The sequence below is a fragment of the Exophiala oligosperma genome, assembly GCF_000835515.1.
Source record: "Exophiala oligosperma strain CBS 72588 unplaced genomic scaffold supercont1.2, whole genome shotgun sequence".
Taxonomy (NCBI): Eukaryota; Fungi; Ascomycota; class Eurotiomycetes; order Chaetothyriales; family Herpotrichiellaceae; genus Exophiala; species Exophiala oligosperma.
The window spans coordinates 860,274-872,682 of NW_015622819.1; the positions used below are offsets into that span (position 1 = coordinate 860,274).

General features: G+C 50.8%; 6 protein-coding genes across 6 annotated transcripts; 2 read left to right on the forward strand and 4 right to left on the reverse strand.

Moving 5' to 3' along the window:
- Positions 1-331: 331 nt before the first annotated feature.
- PV06_01779 (uncharacterized protein) lies at positions 332-2,097 on the forward strand (the record flags this gene model as incomplete). Its single annotated transcript, XM_016402408.1, has 2 exons — positions 332-1,572; positions 1,704-2,097. The coding sequence occupies 2 exons, from the start codon at positions 332-334 to the stop codon at positions 2,095-2,097; spliced, it is 1,635 nt and encodes a 544-aa protein (XP_016266305.1).
- Positions 2,098-2,967: 870 nt separating this feature from the next.
- On the reverse strand, positions 2,968-4,838 carry PV06_01780 (uncharacterized protein; the record flags this gene model as incomplete). The annotated part of the gene is made up of 5 exons (XM_016402409.1): positions 2,968-3,549; positions 3,641-3,880; positions 3,969-4,114; positions 4,215-4,665; positions 4,773-4,838. 5 exons carry the CDS (start codon positions 4,836-4,838, stop codon positions 2,968-2,970), a joined length of 1,485 nt encoding a protein of 494 aa, XP_016266306.1.
- A 371-nt stretch (positions 4,839-5,209) lies between these two features.
- On the reverse strand, positions 5,210-6,718 carry PV06_01781 (uncharacterized protein). The gene is made up of 2 exons (XM_016402410.1): positions 6,510-6,718; positions 5,210-6,460 (listed from the first exon to the last, which is right to left on the reverse strand). The coding sequence occupies exon 2, from the start codon at positions 6,284-6,286 to the stop codon at positions 5,858-5,860; it is 429 nt and encodes a 142-aa protein (XP_016266307.1). The 5' UTR covers positions 6,287-6,460; positions 6,510-6,718; the 3' UTR covers positions 5,210-5,857.
- Positions 6,719-7,169: 451 nt separating this feature from the next.
- Positions 7,170-8,902, reverse strand: PV06_01782 (uncharacterized protein; the record flags this gene model as incomplete). The annotated part of the gene is made up of 5 exons (XM_016402411.1): positions 7,170-7,671; positions 7,729-7,989; positions 8,044-8,312; positions 8,371-8,622; positions 8,674-8,902. 5 exons carry the CDS (start codon positions 8,900-8,902, stop codon positions 7,426-7,428), a joined length of 1,257 nt encoding a protein of 418 aa, XP_016266308.1. The 3' UTR covers positions 7,170-7,425.
- Positions 8,903-9,157: 255 nt separating this feature from the next.
- On the reverse strand, positions 9,158-9,948 carry PV06_01783 (uncharacterized protein; the record flags this gene model as incomplete). The annotated part of the gene is made up of 3 exons (XM_016402412.1): positions 9,765-9,948; positions 9,641-9,715; positions 9,158-9,593 (listed from the first exon to the last, which is right to left on the reverse strand). The coding sequence occupies exons 1-3, from the start codon at positions 9,800-9,802 to the stop codon at positions 9,158-9,160; spliced, it is 549 nt and encodes a 182-aa protein (XP_016266309.1). The 5' UTR covers positions 9,803-9,948.
- Positions 9,949-10,965: 1,017 nt separating this feature from the next.
- On the forward strand, positions 10,966-11,322 carry PV06_01784 (uncharacterized protein; the record flags this gene model as incomplete). Its single annotated transcript, XM_016402413.1, has 2 exons — positions 10,966-11,150; positions 11,235-11,322. 2 exons carry the CDS (start codon positions 10,966-10,968, stop codon positions 11,320-11,322), a joined length of 273 nt encoding a protein of 90 aa, XP_016266310.1.
- Positions 11,323-12,409: the final 1,087 nt, after the last annotated feature.

The window sequence follows — 12,409 nt, forward strand, 5'->3', positions numbered from 1 at the left end:
ATCCACCTCTACGGAGTAACGCAGTGCGAAGACATGGGGAAATCTGGGCAAAAACCCTCTGACTCCAACAACCCCGACAACCACACAATTCGGGACCAGCAAGTACAAGTACGAATTGGCCACCACCACCACGCAATGGCACCTTTTGGTCTAATGTGGATAATGTTCCAATTTGTGGGAGATGCTCTCAGTATGTGGAGTTGAACTTGCCTTGATTGATCGTGATATTGTTGTGCTATTTCTTTTCCCATTTGTTTCCTACTGATCCTTGTCTTACATCTTCAGTCTTCAGTCCCTCAGGACCGACGACGACGACGACAACCCCCTCAAGATGGCCTCACATCAGATCCTCTCGACGCTACATTTAGACGCCATCCCGACATGGCGTCTCGCCCTTGTCGGCTTCGTGGCCTTCCCCATCCTCTTCGCCCTGGGATTCTACTTCTGGGTCACGCCCAACTCCCTCAAAGATTCACGACGCAAACATCTTCCGCCGGGTCCGCCTGGTCTACCGTTTTTGGGCAATTATTTTGAACTCTCCAATGCCGAGACCTTTCGGTTCCAGGCCATGAAGTGGGCCAAGCAGTACGGCGACGTCTTTTACACCCGCATGGGCGGCTCGGACTACGTCTACCTGTCGTCCCCGACCGCGGTCAAGGAGCTCATGGACAAGAAGTCGGGCATCTACTCTTCGCGCCCGCCGGCGCCCCTCGCCAGCGACGTGGCCTCGGCCGGGCGCCGCCAGCTCTTCATGGCCTACGGTCCGCGGTACCGGGTGGTCCGCAAGATCGCCCACGCCCTCCTCAACATCAACGTCTCGACGAGTTACCAGCCCGTCCAGGACCTGGAGTCCAAGCAGCTCATGTACGACCTCCTCCACGACCCGGAGCACTTTTACGACCACAACCGACGGTACTCGAACAGCGTCATCATGACTGTCGCGTACGGCCACCGGCAAAAGGACTGGAACGGTGCCCTGACCAAGAAGATCTACACGGTCGTCAACAACCTCCAACTCTTCTCGACCCCGGGCGCCTTCTTGGTCGACACGTTCCCGTCCCTCCGGTACTTCCCGCAGTGGATGTTTGGCAACTGGCGCAAGTTCGGCGAGAAGTGCTTCAAGCACGACTCGGTCGTCTATCTGGGCCTGTGGGGAGACCTGAAGAAGGAGGTCGACGAGGGCAAAGCCAACCCTTGCTTCGCAAAGGACTTTTATCTCAGTGACCCAAACAAGGTGGGGCTCGACGAACTCCAGGCCGCATACCAGACCGGCGGTCTCGTCGAGGCCGGCTCCGAGACGACGTCGGCGTACCTCAATTCGTTCATCCTCAACATGACCGGCAACCAGCGCGTGATGAAGAAGGCCCAAGAGGAGATTGACCGCGTCGTGGGCTTTGAGAGGTTGCCAGACTGGGCCGACGAACCGAACCTGCCTTATCTCCGTGCCATCATCAAGGAGTTGCTGCGCATGCGTCCACCGAACAAGTTTGGCATCCAGCACTACACCACCGCGGACGATTGGTACAATGGATATTTCATCCCCAAGGATACCGTTGTTGTTTTGAATTGGTGGTAAGTACATGCGAGCGTGAAATACTTACACACACACACACACCACAATCTATGTCCTCTCGTTTTTTTTATTTTTGTTTTGTTTTTCTTGCGTCAAAGATCCGAGAGATACTAACTAGAAGTCTTTACAGGGCCATCAACTACGACCCGGAGCTATGGGATAAACCTGAAGAATTCATGCCGGAACGGTTTTTGGGCTACGACCTCCCCGCCGCCGCCTACCTGAACATCGCCAACCCCAACGAACGTGACCACTGGTCCTACGGGGCGGGGAGGCGGGTCTGCCCCGGCGTGCACGTGGCCGAAAAGTCTTTGTTCCTCAACATCGCGCGGGTACTGTGGGCCTTCAACATCTCCAAAAAGGTCGGCCCGGATGGAAAGGCCATCGAACCAAACTCGGCAATGGTGCCAGGTTGGATGACGATCCCTCAACCTTTTGAGTGTGAGATCACTCCCAGGTCGGAGAAGAAGAAGGCATTGATTGATGAGATTTGGTTGGCCAAGAAGGCTGAACTTGGGGAGTAGATGTTTGCTTTTTGGTGGTATTGGTAGCATGAGACATGATGACAGACGCACAGAGAGAGAGAGAGAGAGAGAGAGAGAGAGAGAGAGAGAGAGGTATGGTGTGTGAATTTGGCGAGGTGTATCCAATGTATTGGAAAAGGTGGAGGGAGGTTTGACGTGGTCCTACAAGTACGGAAGTCATGAATATTGCCAATTTACTGGGTGTTTTTGTTACATGACAATGAACAAAAGGAAAATGTATTTTGTCTGTTACAATACTATCCGAACTCGGTTTCTATGCGTCTTGTTCGTTTGGCCCACATTGATGATGATTCGAATGCGTTCGACGAGTATTGAGTTGTATGTGTACATGTGTGTGTGCGCGTAGAGTCCTGGCTGCATCTAGACCAAAACCCATACGCGGTAACCTGCGTAGTAACCTCGTACCCCATGACTTCCATAATGGGCAAGTGGAGGAGGTTCACGAGGAATTTGTGGATGACTTCAAGATATCATTCGACGGTGCAGTACATATCCACATTACGTAGGGTTGAAGACACCAACCTTTTGTTCTCAGTTCATCTTCTTGAGCATACACTGTACTATGACAAGCCAATTCAAAATGGACCTAGGTACCAACTTGCATTATCGTATTTCCGATGCGTAATACGGACATGAACATACTCATCCCCTCGACAGCTCATGTGTCTCGCTCATCGGTGATGTTACCCACACTTTTTCCTTGCTTGATCTTTCCACACACATCATCAACAATCACCAGGTTCCGGTAAAGTCGTATGTGGTACGTTCATTTCGTCGTTTCTTGGTCATAATGTCAATCTCGAGGTCACCTTCCCGACCTCAATCTCAGTGTCGGTCTCTACCTCAACCTCAATAAACCCAAACTCTAGGCTGTCCACTGGCGTCCAATGTCCCCTTCCTATTCATCCTCCCGTACCACCACCTCAGCCCGGTCATGACGGCGGCCACGAAGAAGCTACAAGCCGCGCAGGTAAAGTTCCCCGTGGGGTAGCCTTGCTTCTCCTCGCCCGCCTTCCAGATCCACTGGGCGATGATCTGCCCGATGCCCGCGGACGAATTGTGCAGGGCCACGGCGAAAGGGATGGTGAGCAGGCTGGGCGTGTTACACGTGACCCAGTTGGTCATGGAAGGGGCCGAGGGGAACGCTCCGCACGCCGCGAGACACAGGCAGCCGTACCGTTTGACGTAGGCATCGTGGGGCAACAATCCCGCCGCGAGCCACCCGGCGCCGCCGACGAGCGAGGCCACGGTGACGTGCATCCCCCTCGCGTTGAACCGATCCGCGCTGTACGAGAGCGTGATGGCCACGACGAAGCCGACGCACCACGGCGGGACGGTGAGGAGTTGGGCGTGGATCGAAGTGTACCCTAACCCTTTGACGATGGTGGGTGTGAAGAATGTGAAACTTCCTTGGGGGACGACGTCTGCTATCTGCGTTTGAAATCGAACAGCCTTTGGTCAGTACAGAGTACAGTCGTACAACCTAGTGGTATGTATTCTCGCCAAGGAAAAAAACACTTACGTATGCAATATAATGAGCCAACATCCTCGGACTGAAAAAAGTCTCGAGAACTTCTCTCCTCGACGCGTGGTCACGATTGTATCCTCCTCCTCTCTCGATGAGACGGTCCTCGGCGAATCGTTTGTCATCTTCGCTCAGCCACCTTGCTCGGGCAGGATAATCTGGTAGGAAGAAGAAGAGGAAGAAAGCGCTAATAATGGTGATGATTCCTTCAATGATGAAGAGCCATCTGAATCCTTGCTGTTGAACAACAAAACCCAAAGTCAGCAGAAAGGTTTGGTTTGAGGGGTGAAGTGAGGTGAGGTGAGGTGAGATGAGAGGTACTTACTAAACCTGCAGCTCCATTGATATTTCCTACTCCGTAGGCAATGGCACCACCGAAAGCTCCGGCGAGATTACAAAACGCAACTACGAGGGCGATCCGGACCGCTCTTTCGTTGTACTGATACCATATTGTGATGAAATATACAATCCCTGTTGAGGTCAGCCATTTACTCAATCACGAACATGTACGTACAGGCGGGGAACGAAGAATTTGGGAAGGGCATGCGAACGCGGTATGCATCGTACGTACCAGGAAAGAATCCCGCTTCGAACATGCCGATCAAAAATCTCAGCACGACGACGGTGGCATAATTGTGTACCCCGGCGAACCCGATGGTCAAGGCCCCCCAAGCCAACAACAAGATGCCCAGCCACAACGAAGGTCGGACGTAATGTTTCATGACCCAGTTCGAGGGTACCTCGAAGACGGTATAGGCCAGGGAGAACAGAGTCACGGTGATGGCGTAGTCACTTGCGCTCATGGCGGTCTGTTGGAGGAGGTCGTCTCCCGTCTCGCTGTTGAGGACTTTGGAGTTGCCGATGTTGCCTCGGTCGAGGAAGTTGAGGAGGTAGACCCAACAGCACAACGGGAGGATGCGGATGTCGAGTCGACGGTTGAGTTTTCGATTCCTCTTTTGGAGTTCGAGCTCGGCATCTTGATCACGGTCGAGGCTCGATGACGGTGACGCCTTTGGTTGGATCTGGATGTACCCGAGGCAGGTCGTTTAGCCATCGCATCATCATCACGGGGTGATTTTTTGGCGTTTGAAAGGTTCAATTATCGAAACTCGAGATCAGATCGACATACCTCTAGACTCTTGTTTTCTTGATGTTCATGTTCGTGTTCAAGTTCGGTGGGTGTATATTTCTCCATGTCGACACGAAAGGAGGGAGAGGAGCGCTTGCACTTGTACTGGTAGATCGGACGAATCCAAAACGTGACACTCACAAACGAGCACTCGAACGTGAAGATCTTCCACGGGACAGGAGAGTCTTGATTTGAACAACAGAAGGATGGAATGTCAGTTGCATTACGATTCTACGAAGGTATACATGAAAGGTGAGTGAACCGAGTGGTTGTATATACCTTCCCAAACCCAACCACACACAACACGGCCTGTCTCCGGTCCTAGTGAGGGAGGGGGGAAAGGAGAGAGGGGGTGGGATTGCAATCGTCGGCTGTACCACCGATCATGCCCGTTTCCCAATTGTTGTGTGATCCATTTGAATGGTGAAATGACAAGGATAGATAGACATTCAAGACATGGGGGGGTTCATGATGATGGGTGGGAAAATGCCAGCTTTTCGAGGGCTTGGAAAGGAATCCCTGGAACCAACCATGTTTGTTTGGGAAGAGCCACAATAGTACGGGAGTATCAGGCAATGCCAATAGGGGTGTATGGATCGACAGGCTAAGGACTAATGTGCGGGGGTATGATATTGTAGCCAGCTAAGCCCCATGTACAATTATCATCATAGCCGGGGAGGGATTATGTCTAGGGTATGTACGAGACCTTTTGTCCCTGGCTGTACGTTGCATTGTTCGGCAGATGGTTTTTTCATCAAGTGAATCTACTCAGTACTGAAGGGGGAGAAAAATTACAAAGCAATGACCAAAGTTCATGGTGTGCAAGAAGTCACGAGTAAGAGGAATATCTGACCAAGAAAACCATCATGATGAGATGGACCACCTTCAACTGTGACGATTCTCATTCTCGATCCTCGGGAATACGATATACAATACAACCACAACCTCTCGTTACGCCCTCTCAAAACCCTATCATCAGGTTGGCCCCTTTGGTCTTTCACCCTCCGTCGTCGTCGTCCTCCTCCTCCTCCTCCTTTCCCATCGTGACACTCGACACTCTCTTAGTTCAAGTTCAGGTAGGGGTATCACTCCTTCATGGCCAACCTCGCGGCCTTTAATCCATCACCCTTTTGCGACCCGATTGTCGTGTCCGTCTTCTTCATTTCCTCCTCGGGCGACGACAGATTCGAGGCGTCCTCCGCCCCCCTGATCCTCGACTGGGCCAGGTGTGAACCTTCACCGACCCCGGCGCTGCTCCTGCTGGTCGACCTTCGGCGGGCCTGCAACTTCGACCTCGATCCGTCACGTTCCCACTCCCCGGCCGTCTCCATCTCCGCTCTACCTCTCTCCGCGATCTCTCGGTCTCTCTCTTCACCTTCACGGCTGTGCAGGACCTTGTCGAGCGCCTCCATGGCGGTCCCACGGATCGCATCCCCGGCTCCGTGGATCCGGTGGATTCCAGATTCGATACTCCCGACCACTTGGTCGGTCGCGTGTTGAATCTTGTCGGTCATTTTTTTTTTGCGTTTTTGACAGTAGTTGACAAGTATCAGTGGTCAACCAAGGTTGTGTTGTTTTTGTCTGTCAATATGTTTGTTGTTGTGGTCGGTCGGTTGGTTCGATACGGGCCTCAAACGCGTCCTTCTTGAATATAAATTCCTTGAGCGTACTGATGGTGGCGACAATACCTAGGTATGTTATCTTTTTGAGTGTGAATATATGCTGGACAATCCTAACCTAACGGGCCGACACGGGTAGTGACGATGAAGGTGTATTGTAGTCCAAACGATTCAAGTGCCCGCCCAAGAGATTACGGACTAGATACAGATGGATGGCAATGCGACGCTAGGGATAAATAGAAATGATGTCTGTGAGGAGGTATTTCTTCCTTCTATATGAGGGAGTTTTAGTTTCGATGAGGGTTATTTCTCTCGCGGAGGCTCAGGTGAGCATGACATGGGATCGAGCCGAAGTGTTCCGGTTCTTGACGGGAGTAATGTTGCACGGTGTTTTTGTCCCAATAATGAAAAAATTAAGTTTTATGGGAGACCACACAAAGGGAATCTCACTTCGTATTCCTCGTATACTTGCTCGATCAAATTCGGATGGTACGCGGTAGAGAAAAGACGAATTGTATCAACCCGCCTTCGACGAAGTGGTTACTAACCAACAAGGCTGACATGTGCGGATCTACTTGTATCTTTGTCAGACAAGGCTGGGCCCTTTACTTACACTGACACTGGCGAATGAGAAAGATGAGTTCGTTCAGGTCAACACTAGAGCGAGCAGATACCAGACCACAGATTCTTCCGTACAGAGTGAAGACGATGCAAAGATGGCGAAGCTGGGTGTTGACCTTTGCGCATTGGTTTTTTCTTATTTCATCTGGGTCGTCAAGTACTATTTAATACTACGTGATAATTTCTGTTTGACAATCTGTCTAATGGCATAAGGCCATTCGATTTGGTTGATTTTGTTCTTTTTATCCCATTCTCTCAAAACTTGCTTCCCCTCAAGTATAAAGCTACCATCACGAACATACCTGACCACCAGTGAGTGCATGGTGGATAGCCATTGAATGGGCGACTCTCTTTCCCCGCGAACAAATCACTTGGATCGGTCCCATACAAAGGACCTCCCCTCCCTTTCCCACCTAAAATCTGTTGACAATCCTGTCGGCGATACTGCTTCGGCGACGACCCTGTGCCTCACTCTGGCGGCGGATCGTCTCGACGAAATCCTTATCATTGTCGACATGACCATCGAAAGACCACAATGAAGGGCAAGGGCCAATCTTGCGTCGGAAAATGTACGTCTTGATCCACCAAGGCAAGACCGTGCCGACTTGGTGCCTCATAAAAGTGCGAGTCGGGATGGCAAAGATATAGTCGAGTTCCTCCTGTATATCAAGTCAGTCACCTCTTTGCGTAGGTCTCTTATTTGACATGATACGTACCAAGGTGCGCTGTTTAGTCTCTGGCAACCACAAGAAGATCATGACAAAAGCAGTCAAGTTCAACCCAGCGTAGAAACCAAAAGCACCTGTAGGGGTCATGGCCGAAAGCATTCGAGGGAAGGTGATTGATAACACGGCAGCCCAGAAGAGACAAGTAGCCACGGCCCAAGACATGCCGACTTCTCGATGTGAAAGAGGAAACACTTCAGCCGAATATGTGAACGGAACTGGTCCTTCACCAGGAGAATAGAACGCAGCAAACTAGATACCATGTGAGACTCTGCAATCAATGTGACACCAAAAGGGGGAAGGTACCAGGTAGATGAAAAGAGCCACAAGACCCAAATGAGCCGTGCTCGACTCAGGGATGAGGTAGCAAAGACCGGCAGCCAGCAAAGTCCAGACCATCTGAGGGAAGGTGAACAGTAGTAAGGATCGTCTGCCAAAGGTGTCGATGGTCCAAATGGCCGGCCACGCAAAAACAAAGTTGACCAGACCAAATCCCCATGAAGCCAGCAACGAGCTCGTGACTGAAGCACCTGCCTGCTCAAATACAGTAGAACTGTAAAAGGCGATAATGTTGACTATGTTTTTGGGTAAGCCTCGATCCACAAGTTTCAGCTTCACCAAACGAAAACTTACTTCCGCACATCTGTTGGGCAATCATGACAGTGAATGATGCCAACGTGGCACGACGGACACGAGGGATGGTAAACAATTGAATGAAGCGGGTGACATAGTTGGACCTTCTCTCGACAAGGGCAGCTTCCATGCGGAGCTGCGCATAGATATAGTACAAATCACGGGCAGCTTGGAGCTCGGTGTTTCTGAGCCTCTTCAGGGAACGATAGGCATTGAGGTATCTTCCCTTTTTGATGTACCAACGTGGCGACTCTGTAGGTCATCAGTGGTGGGTAATCGATGGCCAATGCAACACAAACTTACCAGGGCAAAAGTAAATCCCGATGAGTAAAGGAAGAGCAGGGAGCAATGCAGAGCCAAACTGAAGTCTCCATGAGATGGAGCCTGTGTCCTTGACCGCAAGATTGGCGCACGTTCCCAAGAAAATACCGAAAGCCGTCCACATTTGCCAACTCATGACTAGTCCGCCACGAACGGCTGCAGGGGCATTTTCGGCGCTGAAGATTGGTACGGTTGAACCTTTGCAGCCCATACCAATCCCGAGAAGAAGTCGAGTAATCAGAAGTTGTTCCCAGGCTTGATACAAGACGGTAAGTATGATAACAGCGAGGAGACAGAAAGAGGGTACTCATTTTGAGCCACGGCACTTCCGATAGGAGACAAGAAGCAAAAGACAGCCGACACAAAGATGGTGCCTCGTCGACCAAAGTAGTTGTTCAAGGGATCCGAGCACCAACAACCGCTGAAAGAAGGGTCAGTTGATGGTTTGATCGGAGACATGGTGAGCTTACAAAAAGGCAGAGGCAATGTACGGTCCGGCATTGACCAATCCTTGAAACCATTGATTACGAGAAGCGTTGGGGTTAGGAGAGCCGTCGGGAAGATTGTCCGACACAGGTATACCCAAAGCATCTGGAAATGATAGGTTGGCACCGTTGGAACCAGTTTGATCCCAGCCCTGGACAGCCGCACCGATTGAACAGAGAATGATGGTGAAGTAAAGTGATTTTGGTTGGCGCCACTTGTGCAAAACCTCATTTCGGATGGCTTCCTGTTCCCCTTCCGTGAGGCCAGGAACAGTCTCAAATGCTGGAGGATCTTTAGCAACGAGAGCGCCTTTGACGAGCAAATCGGTCATTTCGGGAAAGCCATTGGTTCGGGCAAACTCTTGAACATCCTTGATGACTTCTTCGCTGGACAGATGTGCAAGAGGGTTACGTATTCTGGCAAAGTCAGTAAAGTCTTCTCAGGGACGATTTGGTGAACATACTTGGCCGCACTGTTGTTCGCTACGTCAACATGAGCCGGCCCATGCTTCTCACCCACGTATTTCTCATCGTCGCTACTATTCAATCAGGTCAGAAAGGATTTGCATGTTTCTGTGTGAGACTTACATGTTGTTCTGCTGGTGATTAATCTCGTTAGTCGCCATGATGAGGTTAGTCAGCTGATAGCGATCGCTAGACACTTAGTGGTGAATAGAAGAAAAGAAAGCAGAGTAGAGTCAGAAGCGAGAATGATCACTTTATCATCGGTCAAAGAAATGCGCTCGAGAAGCGGCCTTGCAGTGAGATCGACTATCACCTGTGAGTGGGCAACTTCTGGCGCGCAATATGGTCTCTTTCATTCGAAGTGACTCCGAAACCCATCTGGGCAGTTAAAGATTCCAACTCACCGAGTGATTAAAGAGGAAATGCCACTCGAAATCTCCACTGGACAGGGACGAGGGCCTCCCGTTGTCAGTATCAGATTCGTGCGTCAATGGTCACCCGCATTTGATCCTTGTGGACACGATGACCAGTGTGACGGCATCGCCATCGCACCAAGGACGGGGACCGGGCTCCAGTCAAAAAATCATTGCATGTCGTTGGCAGGAAGCCTTGCCTCCGCTAAGTAAGAAGAGATGGCTAAGAAGGGGATCATGCCTCTTTCTCCGGATCAACATCACTGTTGGGCGGGGGTGTTGAAGGTGTAAAAGCTGCAAAAGCATGACGAGGAGGCGTCTGGTCGCAAGCATCCTGAGCTTCGACAATCCTTGCCCAAGGCTAATTCGTCTTGGCTCAAGTTGCCAATCATCCTCAAGCATGACGATCTCGGTGCTTAGATCTGATGGTCCTTGGCTTCTGATTGAGTGGATATTGCTCGCTAGAATTGTTCCAGATTGCTAGTGCGGGTACTACGAAAGAGGCTACCAGGGGCTGGCCATTTGACATCCTGCCTCGACGGGACAATGTTTCATGCGACTTTCCTTCAGCCGCAGCAAATGCCATCAACAGACGCATGCAGGGCCGGGATGGTCCAAGTCTCTCGGCTGAGGCAACACAGTATTCCTCGCCAGATCGAATGCCCATGTCGTTGCATCAGGGAATAGTTTTGTTCCTCAAAGTCGCAAAAGAGTATGTCTAGACATGGGAAACAGGGTCCGGGCTCTCACACTCGTGGCGACACGGGTGGGGAAAGCGATTGCACACAAAGACAACCCATGACATGAACTACTGGATCGGTTGAGGATACGCAGTTGTCGTCAGGTATGCGGTGTCCGACCGCTGTCATTGAATCTCTCTCCTCGCTTTCGCTGACCGTGAAGGGATCACTATGACTCTGCCAAAAAGAAGAGATGTCATAGGTGCAAAGGATATGATTGTCGATGATGCCATCAACCCCAGACTTGGTCTCTGGGGTAGCGCCGCCATAGCCGGCCGCTCGATACCTGTTGTTAATTACACGAATGGCAGTGGTGTGGCAGGAAAGGAGGATCAGTTCCGACCTCCTTTCGGTCAGTATACTCGTATAGTACCATCGGTCCGATGTCATGTAGCGTAGTACTTGTCCCGCTCCAGTGTATACTAACATAAAGCTCAAAGGGCGACGTATTGCATCATGGACTTTCAAACTCAGAAGATGTGTTCGACCCTGTGGCAGACCAAACGTGGACCTGCCAGGTACTTCTGACTATGCTCCTTTTAGTAGTACACCATGCACATTACTTCGGTCTTGCCGATCGTGATCACCCATACACACCCAAGGGGTCATTAGAGCTATCATGATGCTCTATCCCATTTTGAGACGCCCCTCCGGTCTGAGGTATATGACCTTTGTTTTGGACTTGACTCGGTTGCGCCAGGGTAACGTGCCGTTTGCCGAATTTGCATAGGGAATCCCTGACAGGTTGACGCCAATGTAGACAAAGGGGCCGGCAAGAATTCCTCATTGAAACTGTCGCCTTGAACCGATCTGTCAGCAGCAAGGCAATTGTTTGCGAAGGTTAGTGCTGGAGGGCAAGTCGATGAGCTGGCGAATGATTGCTGTGACGTTCATGTCTTGCCCGATGACGAGCTGTGAATTGAATCGCGCCACTTTATGGATTGGAAGCGTTGCATTTGTCAGGATCCCGATGCAAGGAGCGTCAGATTTCCACTTTCAGGATGCAAAACAGTTGAAGTTTGACTCCCAAGTATGATTCTGAGGCTCAGCGGTGGAGGTCGCAGTCGCAGCGCAGGCGATCACTAGTAAATCAGGGAGGAATTCGTGTGACAAGTATCGTAGATTCGTTTTCGGCCAAAGGATTGCAGTTCGCTGTAGACGATGGCGCTGACCTTCTGAATAAATATCATTACACGCCACAACGCAGCGAGAATAGCAATAGCGAGCGGATGTGCAGCCTCGTCAAGCCAATGGACGAGGCTGCGATTGTGATTCACAAATCTCGATCCTGCAGACCGACACCAATTTCACTATGGATACAATATGTCTCCCTATCCGAAAAAACTAGGCATGATTGTGTCTACCTGACTACCGCTCACAGAACACTTGTATGGATCCGAAGGATTCTGGCCTCGTGGGACCCAATTCACTTGTTTTCGTTTCTGCCTAGAATTAGAACGAGTCGCTTCTCGAAGACCATCACGATTCAGATACGACGATTACGCAACACGTTATTCGGGTATAAATGGGTGAGCGCATGGGTGAAACCTTGTAGGTGAAACTTCGATACACGCCCACAACATGGACGAAGACAAGCAGATATTCTCACCTCTCA